Genomic DNA, 12,487 nt, shown 5'->3' on the forward strand with positions numbered 1-12,487 from the left:
GTCACGAGCAGAATAGGCAAGCCTTAATGGCATTAAGGATAGTCCATCCTTGTTATAGTGCAGTAGCGTTACAAAGCTAGAAGCACCGCGTGACGTGCCCAACGTGCGGTGCAGTAAAGATCGATGGGCTTTCGGCGAGTGATCATTATTAAAGCTGCCAAGTCCGTCGTAAAAATGTTAGTCGTATCTCACTACTCCAACAAAAGCTACGAATGTTTTCCTTGAGGAATTGATGAAAGAAAGTGAGAATACCAAGTCAGTTATTTAAGCACTAAAGAAGGAGATAGCATCGCTATCTTTAAAATGTATGATCCCGTAATCGAGGACATCAAACAAGCTAACTGCTTCATTTAGTAGATGAAGGAACTTATAACGGCGGTTTGACGAGAGACGACCACGTATATCATTCCCATATTAAGAAGTGCGTCAAGGGATTGATTTGGTTCCTGAAACGAAAAATCACGTCACGCTTTATGGCTCTTAGTAAGAGAACATTTTGATGTCGTCGACGGTATCATTATGCAAAACTCGAAACGAATCTCGTGAATTTTTCTACTCGGTGCCGATGATCTGTGTCAGTAGACTTATTACAGAAGTTGCAATCGTGCATGCTGATTATAATCTGTGTTTAATTGCCGTTTTGGCGACACACCGACTCTAGAAAAACTTTATTGTAGAATAGTAGGATCGGCTGCAATATGTTCAGTGCCCTTGGCGTGGCTTATGGCTAAATCATCCATTGCTCGTCAGAGACGGTAATGTACCGCTCCCTGCAATGGATTCTCCAAGCGAGATGATATTATATTGGCGAAGTATGACCAATAGATTGTCCAGCGCACCAGCGACGATTGGTACAGCTGATAAAGCCACATCATGCATATATTACGATGATATATTTGCTTAAAATTTTGCAGAGCACGAGGTGTCGGATGCGAATATCAACAGAAAACACTTGTAAACAGTGTTCATTTGTATGCGCTCAAATAGACTGCGTGCCGGTATAGAAAAGTGTGTCTTAAGCGCCGGTGAAATCATTGTGGGAATACTTAACTGAAAGGATAGTTTGCGGGCTGACCATCTGAAGATTTAGTCCATTTTATATTGGTCAGTACCACTGTCTGGAAGAAATATGAACAGCGGCTTTGCCTACTCCTCGCTCAAGTTTAGTGCATACTACACTCAGATGGTATCACCCCTCACCAATCTCTTTGATGAGGATGGATCCCTAATATGTGCCCCAATTCTGGCCCTTTCAGATTAAATTTACAGTTTAATATCGTCTGTGACGCTTCGGCCTTTGCCATAAGCTGTGCGTTTTTTTGAAGCACCATTGCATCTTAATCGCGCTAATTTAGAGCAGCTAAAAAGAAATTTATCTTTATGACTAGAAGTTGCCTGCTATGATGCGTGCTTTCGTCAAGTTTAGAGTAAACCTGATGCTAGAAGAGTATGAAAAAATAATACGGCTTCATTGCGAAGTTACTGATAAGATAAGGTTAACTCGGGTCAGCTCAATGATGTGGTAGATACGCTTTTCCGATGCAAAGACTACAAAATGTCGCATATCACAATGGTGATGTCACGCAACGCTGAGGCGATACGTTGAGCGTATGCATTAGACGCAGCATATGCTGCGCTGTGAAAGTTCGGGGAGCAACCTCTTTATAAGGTTCGATGTCGTTTCATCTAAACGCCTAATAGCGCGTTTGCACTGTAACTTCACTAGCTGTATAGAAGCACAAAGTACATGGTGGTAATTAGTGATGCGAACATTATGGGCAGAATAATGTGTGATGCGTACAACGCTACTTTACAAGTTGTTTTTCGCAGAGCAAAACGTACGGCCCAGCAAGCGCTATAAAACCGCATGGTAAGCACTCATATACAGACTTGTAAAGCGTGTCAATGAAACCTACCTTTGTCACATGTTTCGGCTCTCTTAATCAATCTGTCATCTCCAACACAATATTGGCAGTCCACAAGTATAAAATTTATTTTTGGTCTTTTATAAGGACGCGTTCGATAATATATGCATTGTAGTCTTTGTGGATTGTTTGAGCAAGATGGCATAGTATGCTGTTGTTAGCAATACTTTGACCGGTGAAGATACAATCAAGCAGTTTCTTGCTCTACAGTATAGTCTCTGTATTCATTCTTGTAGTACTGGACACCATATTGGACATACCAACCGCTAGTTATCCGCAGACGAATGGACAGACGGAACGAACTAACGGTGTGTATTTCAATGCACTTGCACGGAGCATTCGCTGTGTTGGAGTAGCACTCATTAAATAGCTTAGTACACATCTCAACAGTCATTACTTCATTCTGTATTGTTGATTGAGGTAGACCCTGTACGTCTTCGAGTATCACAAGATGACTCCAATCTTTGTACAGGTGTCCTCAATACAATTTGACTTGCTGACATCAGCCTGGCTACTCTGGGCGAATTCGAGAACATGATTTCAACTTGATTGATCATCATGCGTCAAGCGCGCAGCACTTTTTTTGACACTAGAATATACAGAAGAAATATGCAGATGTCAGAGACAAACGAGAAACCATAATACTGGTCATAGCCTTATTAAGCGTATTCAACCTATCTACACATATAGTGTCTGTAGTCTAAGACCTCGCTAAATCGGACTGTTTCCAACCGTAACAGAAATTACTTTGTGAGCATGGATTATTCCAGTTAGAATGCGAGCACATCATGGATTGAGGTAGGCATATATAAGTCATATCACGATTTTATTCCCACGAACCAATCAGAAGTGAAGCGCTGTATTACGAACAAATTGACGTCTCAATCATCTGAATTCTTCTCCAAGAATATACCGTTTCGGTTCCAAGTCGTTTGAGACACCCCAATCCAATTAACCCAATTGTGCAGCCAGGAGAAATCATCTGAGAGGGAAGTCACGTCAAATTCGATCGCACGCAATCTCTCGGGGAAAGTCGACGCGTTGCCGCAACCAATAAATTTCTCGGAGGACAGAAAGGTTATTTGTCGCAGCTAAATGTGTGAGTAGGAATTTATCCTTTTGATTTCTCGTGTACCTCATAAACCGTATCATGAAGAGAAGCGGAGTTGATAAATAGCTGAATAGGTTGGGTTATACCTTGACGCCCCCTTCGTGCTTTGTACGTTGCAAAGTCGAGCAGTAACCGAGTCTAAATGGCTATTTGCTTCACTGAAGCTGGCCTGTTTAGATATAAAAGGGAGTAGCAACGCTCTGGTGTGATGACACAAAGGTGTGGCTACACATAAACAACATGTCAGTACGTGGCTCAAATAGCCAGTTGTTATACGTTTCATTAGGTTTTCCTGTATAGATGGGAAAATCCATAGATTTAGATAAAGGCGGCTTTGCCGCAGATCAAAGAGATATATACAGCATATATACAGAAGCATCAATTAGACTCGGGTTAAGATTGTAGTTTCTCCTGGAGTAAGTGGATTGCGATCCGCTACACTCGTACTTGTTGTAAGTATAGGACGAAGGTCCCCTACCTTAACTAAGCTTCCTTTAAACGAAAGAGCTACGGCAGCCCCGCTGTATAGGGGCTGAAACGAGAGCCATTTAGATGACAGGAGAAGTCTTGGTTTTGTTTCTGGGTGGCGCGTACGAACTCGGCGTCTGTGCGGTGATAATACTAGTGAATAGAGACCAATAACACTTAGTGCCATCAAGTGCACGACAACCTCGTTGCACTGAGTAACGCTTAAAGTTAATCCGACAAATGAGTCGATCACGAATATTTATTGAAGGTAAAACACATGAAGCTCGATAATCTGCACCCAGAAAAATCGTACACGTTTGCAAAGCCCGTGTCCGTATTTTTTTGCAAAATAATTGGCGACCTAAGAACTGAAAGAGATTCTCTTCCGCTATCTTGTGTGACCCCGTTACACCCTACGTGGAGCGCACGTACCAATCTATTCCGCTGACTCATTGAGTTAAAGATTTCTCTGTTCAGGGTGTGCAGCGACCCTGTTGCACCTGATACCACTTGCCGTCAATTTGATCATAGTCTCACCAACACGATATCCTATGTAGGAATGGAACACGAACCCTTAAATTGAGCGTCCATGGGGCAACATGACAATTTAAGCGACGACATAAGGACTCAAAGTGGTAGACGATATCCTGAGAAAGTCACCAGCAATAAAAGTGCTATAGTGACACGTGACACACCTTCACTAGGCGTCAACCTTGCGTCTGGAATAGCACGACCCACTCTAACAGTGATGTCGCTTATACATAGCGTCCATTCTTTTTAAAAAGGTGTTACTGATTTTATTCGTTCCTCTGTGTCCATTTTCTATACATCTCGACTCACCAATACGTAGCACTCACCAAAATCTCGTTTCTTTTCTGAGGTGGTCTATAGTACATCGTTGTTAGCCTCACGTCAAGCTATCAGTATAGTTGTACTATTGTTAGTAATAAAGATTTTATATGTTTATTATTAGTTAAGATATAATTGACTGTAGACGTATGTCACTCCTGAAAAGAGAGCAAGCAAAGCTCTTAATGACTTATAAAGCGCGCGGCTATGCTCCTGGGTGGAACTTACGGAAGTATTCACGTGGACTGTTCAAATAAAAAAACTGTACAAGATGCACAGCAAACCCGTTGTAGCTATATCTTTGGTTTTGCAGCGTAGCAACAAAGCCGAGGGATGGATTGATTAATCTCATATCTAAGGTAGCTAATCACATGCAATTTGAAACATACCACTCTTTTGATTTTTAACAGTGGTTCTTTCATATTTTAGGGTTACGTAAAACTCATCTTCCTGTCGTTGTTTACGCGACTCTACGAGGCAAAAGCCTTTTTCTTATGTGCTAGGTGCCTTGACTCATGCTATTGTAACGGGGTAGTCTGAAGTTAGCTTTATATCAGCTTGTAAAGACTGACTGATGGTAAATAATCTTGATTTTCAGCCTAAATGTTGCAAAAGTTGCCTCCACGTTAAATGTCAAATATGAAATTTCCGGAGACAAGAACTTTACGTCTTTGCAATTACTAATAGGTCTTTCGGTCCGACCCGTCACAAAACCCACCCGCCCACCACAAATTTCGCTTATGAGGTGAGAGTGAATGTCGCAGGGCCTTTGCAGGCTGGCTAGTTTCGCATTGGTTGCTGCCTGAAGGTCCTGTGTCTGAAGCTCTCTCAGTGTGTGATGCCGCCGAGCGTAGTACCGTCCCTTCAACCACAAGATGAGTCCCCACCATCCTTGAATCCTTCTTGCTGTATTAAGCCGTCAATGAGTCTTCCCCCGCGTCCAACAACAGCCAGTGTAAACCCTTTCAAGAATGCTGCAGCAATCACGCGTGCTCGTACTCACAGCTTTCCGACCGTCAACGAACAGATTCTGGGAAAATCGAGCTTATGGATGCAGAAAGCCGTAGACCGCGGGATTTTCCGTCGCTTTGAAGAGGTCAGTAATGAAGTCGATAGTCTCAGGCGTATCCAAAATCTGGACTTACCCTCTTTGGAGGCGAAAGTCGTGGCCGAAGTCGGGTCAGAGCTTGCATTAAAGCAGGCAAATCTTGGTCAAACAAGGCACCAATCCTTTCGCATACGTGAAGTTCGAAACCACATAAATAAGCAGTTTGAGGCCCAGCAGGATCGCAGTGCGCTTAAGGAGTACCTAGCCATTGCAACGGGATCTGCTGAACATCAGGAAAACGAGACCGACGAACTCAAGGAGAAACCTGGGTATCAAAGTGTTTGTAGTCAGTCTGAACACGAAAATCAAGTGGAGCAAAGCGTTACTTGTGCACAGCTCGGAGACTTATGTGCTACGAATGATAAAAACACAGATATCGTGGACCGTCTTGAGCAGCTTGAAAGAGAAAAGCAAAGGCTTTTAGGTGTTTTGGTCAGAACACTTCGTCTTCCTGATGCACTGCAGATGCATACAAATGTAGCCATGTATTCATCCGAGGTGCAATCATGCAAGTCCATCAAAAAACAGGTTGATCGCGCTGCAGCTCTTTACTACCAGGCTTTGCAGCTGCTGCGCATGGCCATGACTACTGTGGTATCATCCCAGTACTCAGGTTCTGTGAGAGAATTTGCCAACGGCCCGTATGCTTTTACGGTGGAAGCTGGTCAACTCATGCAGGCTGCAGTCATTGGCATTCAGCCTGAGGCCCGCCGCCGTTATAGGCAATTTGCTTCGGAGCTGCAAAAGCTGCGCCTTCCAAAGTTTCATCAAGTAGTAAGCGATTTTGTGCGTCGCGCACAGACTAACTTTAACCCGCGCAGTGCGCTTGCTCAAGAAGCTGCCAGAAGGCTTCCGGCGTGTGAGACTACAATGGTCATGACTCATAAGCTCGTGATTGAGAAGCTGGAATTGCTGGATCGATGGAAACTCACGTTAGAACTGGACCAAGCTCACGCACAGATCTCACAGCGTCGTCTCGAGACTCATCTACAGCAGCGCTTGGCTTTATTGGCTCGATCTGTGTCGGTCTGAAGCAAATATGCATGTCGCACAATTACTCAAGTACGACGCAGTGAGTTATTTTTCTGTTAATCTAGTAAACTTTGTATAATCTATATGTCAAGAAAATTAAACATCAATGTGGAGAAAAAGAAAAACTTCGGAAACTTGAGCTGTCTAGATTTAGTTCTGCCATGCAAGACAATGAATGCGAGAAGTCAAAGAGGATTATGCGTTTTCACCTATTCGGAGATCCAGTGGTAGAACTTTTTTCGTTCGAGATCGCAATAATGTTGATGAAGTTGCCGTGATAATAGTGTTCGCAGGTGATACATGTGGTGTTGTCCGTCTCATTTTCAATTAGTTATCAGGTTTACATTGAAGATCAAGTGCGAAGTAACTAGCACATGCAACAGCAACACCAACTTTGCGATGTGGGTCTGATTGCGGTTACCTTCTTTTGCTTTCATTTTTGTGGTTTGCTTCGGCGTTTGCTTTCCCATCAGCCGGTGATTTCTTATGAGTATCGGGCGGTTTCGACCCACAACAAATTGCATACCAAAGCAACTGACAAGTCAAACTTCCCGAAATGCTGCCACGTCTACCAACTAATTGAAAAGTCGAGATGTCACCGAGACATACAGTCAATAAAGCTACAAAGCCGCTTATGAAGTTCGTTTTCGTTTGGCGAAGTTGAGATAATCGGTTAGCGTTCCAATTAAAATTGTCCAAATAGTGGGTGAATAATTGCTTGTATTTTCAACTTACCCTACACGTGGCAGTATTTTCGAATTTTAAGGAGAAAATATGGCAATTCGGACGACGAAAGTCCACCAGCAGTCGTAAGTCTTTACTGACCACCAAGTACGACACAGTCTAAACGTCAATTGGTTCGACAGCTCGGAATTTCAGCAAACGCTGCGTCTTCAGTCTAGCCATATCTTCTCCGAACGTTTGACTTTTGAACCTGATTCTTTCGGGAATAAACCGTAACCTTTTTTTTGTTTCCTTAGAAGATAAGTCACTACAATCTCAAATGTCGCGTATTTGCAAGATGTATAGATTATCCTATATCACTTGCAGCTGGATGAGAAATTAGGAAGTGCCGCATAATAATCAAGAATGCACCTCAGGCAAATTCGAGTTTTCGTATTAGCTTTTAAGGACGACAAGTGGCAAACGCCATTTTCTCAGACACAAATACTTTTAAGCATCAAATTTGCTCATTTTCGTCTTGTTAGGACTCGGAGGTTTATGTTCAATCTTTGCGGCTGTTTTAGCTTACCGCACTTTCGTCTTGTTGTCAAAACCATCTGCTCTATGTATTTTGTGTATGTAGAGGTACAATCATGTGAAATACAAGTTCTTTGCTGTCCAGTTACGCTTCCACCGCATATTGCATCCAAATGATGATCCTCTCCGCCACTATTGCTTAAGATACTCAAAGGTCGCTGCTGCAGATAGACGTCCGCATTGCTTCTATTTCTGGCAAGCAGCAAAACCGCCCCTGAGACTTTCAAAGCACATATAAAACCATTTAGAGTCGTCTGAGAACACCCACTCGTCGATTCGCCGATCTCATTAAAACAGGCATCTTTGACCATGACTCGCCAAGGTTACCTCATTGTGCACGACAAGCACAGCCAACCTGTTGTGCGATATTTGTCACTTGAGGATGGTTTCTTGCGCCAGTACGCATCGGCCGATTGCACGAAATGCTTGGGCGAAGTGCGGCTCTCAGGTTGCAAGATCACTGTGAAAGCTCAGAAGCGCGCCGATGGCGTTCCAAATAGTTTTTACCTTGAAACCCGCACAGTTTTTGTCAAAGATAGGTCCTACACGCTAGGCAGTGCAGAGCGCACCGAGTTCAGCGCCTGCAGCGGTGATGATCGACAGAAGTGGGGAAAAGCGCTGTTTTCATGGCAACGCTACTACTGGCGTGATCCTGTGGCCACCTCACCCGAAAACAACGCAGTCGCCAGCGAAGCACGAGTGCAGCTTGAGCAGCTCATTGCTAAGCATTTTGTACAAAAAACTCCGAGTACACACTCAATCTCGTTTGCGGCCGCAAAGCAACCCATCTCATTTTTACGACGCAACGCACACACACTACGCCGCTCACTGTCGCTCACAATGACGTCTTCTGCCGCCAGCTCAGCCAAACCCGAGAGCGATACCGAGCCGACTGACTGTGCGAAGGATAAGGTGGCGCTTGACAATGTGGAGTGTCCTGAGACGACAAAAAATAACAATGTCAGTGATGATAAAGCTTTCTTCTTGCACACCCTGCCCTTTCGTGGGAATAACCAAAACTCACATTAGCAACTTGAATATAGAAATAAACTCTCACATTTTAATAAATTGATAATTGTGCAGATTATATGTAAATTTGACACTACGGCACCCTCGGTGAAAATTAAGCACAATTATACATCCTAATAATTCTGCCACAATATTATGGCTAAGTTTAACAACAAATCTTGAAAAAATACAAGTACAGATTTTGCGTCTGCCCAAAAAGTAGCAGACCTGCGCCAGCTGCATTGCAACAGAACGCGATTGTAGTGCAAGTTTTGTCACATTTCTGCATACTGTAATTTTGGCTGGGCGCTAATAGAGAAAAACGCACTCTCGTCAGAATACTAAATAATGTATGTTTTGTGGTGATCAGTACTCTACTACCATATAATGCGCTAAACAAACTTCCACATCATGCGTGTTACCTTTTTTTACCGTGCAAACCATTCGGCGAAAGAATGTAGCTTATTCTTTATGTATTGCTCAGCAAAGCTGATCAGTATTTTCTAATATCGTTTTATATGCTACGCGAAATAGCAGAATGTCAATGAAGTTCATTGTTGTGTCGTAATGTTGGTGAGAAGTTAAACTAGCTATCTCTGCAATCCCGGAGTTTCATGAGATAATACGGGTGGTCATAACATTCGCGCTTCAAAAGTATATCGACTGGTCGCTCCGAACGTGTCGAGAGAAGCTAAAACTTACACTTTTTTGTACGTCAACCATGTCCACTCAATCATTTCGGCGTCTTTCGTACGAGGAGTGGCGTTGAACTCTCAAGTACACCTGAAGATTCTCATCCAGTGTCAGCAAGCGCTTTGTGTAGATGCAGGTGCTCGCATTCAGTATCGCATGCCTCGGGAGTTCGAGAGTCAGATAAAGGGCGACTTGTCGCCTATGAGGGCTCAATCAGAGAGGTATGGCTGCATCGAGAAAAGTTTTCGAACCGTTTTGGAACTATAACAAATTCTAGGGAATATTCCAAAAGATGAATCACTTAAAAAAATTGACCAGAACGTGACAGGTTTTGTATAATACACCAGTGATCAATTCATCCAACGTAAACTACAAACTATTTTACCAAATGTAGCCAGCTTGAGATATGGCAAATCTGGCCATATTTAGTGTGCCGCTCGCATCTAGAGTACGGGCAAGACAAAGGACTCACAAAGCTCCAGGCAATGGACGCGACAGCCGATGTATCGAGCTTGGAGGAGAAGAGACTGGCAAGCGAGTGACATCAAGCTCATTGCTTTCCAGCACTGGAAGAGCGCTCGAGTGATCAGTCGAGGTGGTTTGTTTCGAAAGCTCGTGTGTGTGAGGATTCAGACTGGCTGCAAATGGTTCGTCAACGTTGCTCGGAGGGCTAGAGACTGACATGTGACGTGTAAAACTTGGAGCACATAAACTGCCAAGCTGGAGCAAAATCAAGTCGTAAACAGCTCAGTGCCTATCATGCTGTTCGATCTGCCATTGCATTCGACCCATCTCGCTAACCGAGAATGTATGTACCCATATATCAATCCCATTTAACTCATTCAGAGTGGCTACTAGCAGAGTGGCATAGACTATTCTACTAGGGTGCATGCATCTCTTCTGGTCAAACTTAACCCTGTTCGTCCCTCCTCAAACGTCGCCTTGCCTACAGTTGGCTACAGTCGGTAAAAAAATGTGTACTCTACGTTGGATGAATTGATCAATGGAGTTTTATACAAGACGTGTTACGTTCTGGTCGAATTTTCAAAGTGTGTCACCGTTTGAAATATTCCTTAAATTCCAGAACCACATAATGCATGCCACACCATAGGGTTAGACACTTCAGTTGTAGCCAACATAGGTAAATTGTTGAATTCATAAGTCTAATCTATGTAATTTGTCATCAGTCACATAATTTCCCTACATCAAATTCTTAAAATTTATCTTTAAGGTCTAACACTTGAGTTGGATGGCTGTGTTTACACAGAATAAGGACATGACATGATTAGTTGCTTATCGTTGATTCCAGATTTTCGTAAATTTTAAGCATCGACGCCACTACTTCTGCGTTTACGTTGACTCACCTCGTAGTCTACACGAGTGTTTGCTGAAGAACCATGGCGGAAAGTCCTTTTCGGAATTCTAACACTTGAGATTCGGGCATTTTCATGAGCTCAATTTACTAGGGTGACCTCGAGAAACCCGTCACATCAGGTCGCTTGCAAAGCTCAAAGTACACAGCACATTGTTCCTAGTGCGACGGTATGTCGCCACACCCCCACATTCGCTGAGCACACCAACGATCTCAAAGGTCATAGTTATGAGGTCCAGCGAACATTCCATTACTCAACGAAAATGCAGTTAACGTGTTCGGAGCTGCAGCTTGCCTCTCGTTTCATTTGAGACCTATTCCCTATTGTAGACATATTCAAAAACGGAATACCAGCACAACTTATGACTCATCGCCACACCAATACACATCTCTGTTGAATTTGTTGTAGCCGTTGCCGCTGTGAATGTGACGCTTGGGCATCATTATGTTCCGACTTATTTTGAACCAAAAATCATTTCAGCAATAGCTGATCCAGCTGGTATCATACGCAGTAATCTGTTGAACTCCCGTGAACTCCGTTAGTAGTAACCGCCATACCAAAACGAACAAGAGCACTAACTTGAAGATAAATCACGATCAACTCGCCTTGCTTCTTATCCGTTGTGGCTGTCGTTTACATTTATATACAGGTTTTTCAATATCGTTTCGCAACTATAGCTTACCCGATAAGGAGATCATTACCGTTTGCGTAACGCTCGACCAGGTATTTGAGAAGTGCAAGCAAGCATAACATTACCTTACCACCCTTTCCATGCTGACAGGTCCCAGAAACGAATGGGAGCCTTGTTCCCGACCGATAACATAACATCATATTCTGTATCGCTACACATGTTAAAGTCGACGCGTAAAGTCAGCCATGGTCATCCTGCTAAACTTGGATATTTGCTAGCTGTGTTTATCTGTATACGCTTCAATAGCTGCTCGCCAACTTAAAAGCTATAACGTTGGTGATAACGAGGTTTTATCTTGTACCGAAGTACAAAAGAGGTCCAGTATTTGATGTTTGCTTTAACTGTAATCAGAGAGACTCTGAGCACGTGGATCACGACACAATGCATACATTGCATGCCGAGATTGATCGCGAGGCTGTGAAACATTGTAAATTTCACAATATTTCTATGTAGCACTATCCCTTCATCAAGTTTGACCGAGTCATTTTTTTCTGGTATAGCACTATTGTAGGCCCCATGAGCGTAGCGTTGGTTAGTCACGTAAAGTCTGAGCCATCTAATGGCCTTATCGCCATCATACCTGCAACCTTTGCTGTGCTGTCGCTTGTGATGGTTGCTATATCACTGAATGTTGAGTTATCAGGATGTTGACTACCCACCCATCTTGACGGTCGAACTGGGCTGTCAAAATCTATCACTTACTCTAGTTTGCCGGCGTCCCATCTTTCCGCCTGGGATGCGTAGCACCAGATCTTGTAAAATACTTAACGAGCATGATTAAATGTCCTTCTCAACAAAATATCAGCACATATCTTCTGGTGCTTTCAATATGGTCAATGCGGTAATTTATACCCTATCAAAATCATTACTTAATAAAATCGTTTACCCTGGCATGCGTCTTGCTTGGATACCTGGCTGCAAGACGCCGGGCGTCGACCCTGATCCAGGGTGTGTCTACCGTAGACGATG

At 43.3% G+C, this 12,487-nt stretch overlaps 2 protein-coding genes across 2 annotated transcripts; both read left to right on the top strand.

The window, feature by feature from the left end:
- Nucleotides 1–4,502: 4,502 nt before the first annotated feature.
- On the top strand, nucleotides 4,503–6,493 carry PHALS_12253 (uncharacterized protein; the record flags this gene model as incomplete). Its single annotated transcript, XM_024727765.1, has 5 exons — nucleotides 4,503–4,570; nucleotides 4,667–4,712; nucleotides 4,783–4,856; nucleotides 4,952–5,048; nucleotides 5,186–6,493. 5 exons carry the CDS (start codon nucleotides 4,503–4,505, stop codon nucleotides 6,491–6,493), a joined length of 1,593 nt encoding a protein of 530 aa, XP_024578310.1.
- Nucleotides 6,494–8,062: 1,569 nt separating this feature from the next.
- On the top strand, nucleotides 8,063–8,782 carry PHALS_12254 (Pleckstrin homology-like domain; the record flags this gene model as incomplete). The annotated part of the gene is made up of 1 exon (XM_024727766.1): nucleotides 8,063–8,782. One exon carries the CDS (start codon nucleotides 8,063–8,065, stop codon nucleotides 8,780–8,782), a length of 720 nt encoding a protein of 239 aa, XP_024578311.1.
- Nucleotides 8,783–12,487: the final 3,705 nt, after the last annotated feature.

Source organism: Plasmopara halstedii, assembly GCF_900000015.1.
Source record: "Plasmopara halstedii genome assembly, contig: Scaffold_614, whole genome shotgun sequence".
Classification (NCBI taxonomy): domain Eukaryota; phylum Oomycota; class Peronosporomycetes; order Peronosporales; family Peronosporaceae; genus Plasmopara; species Plasmopara halstedii.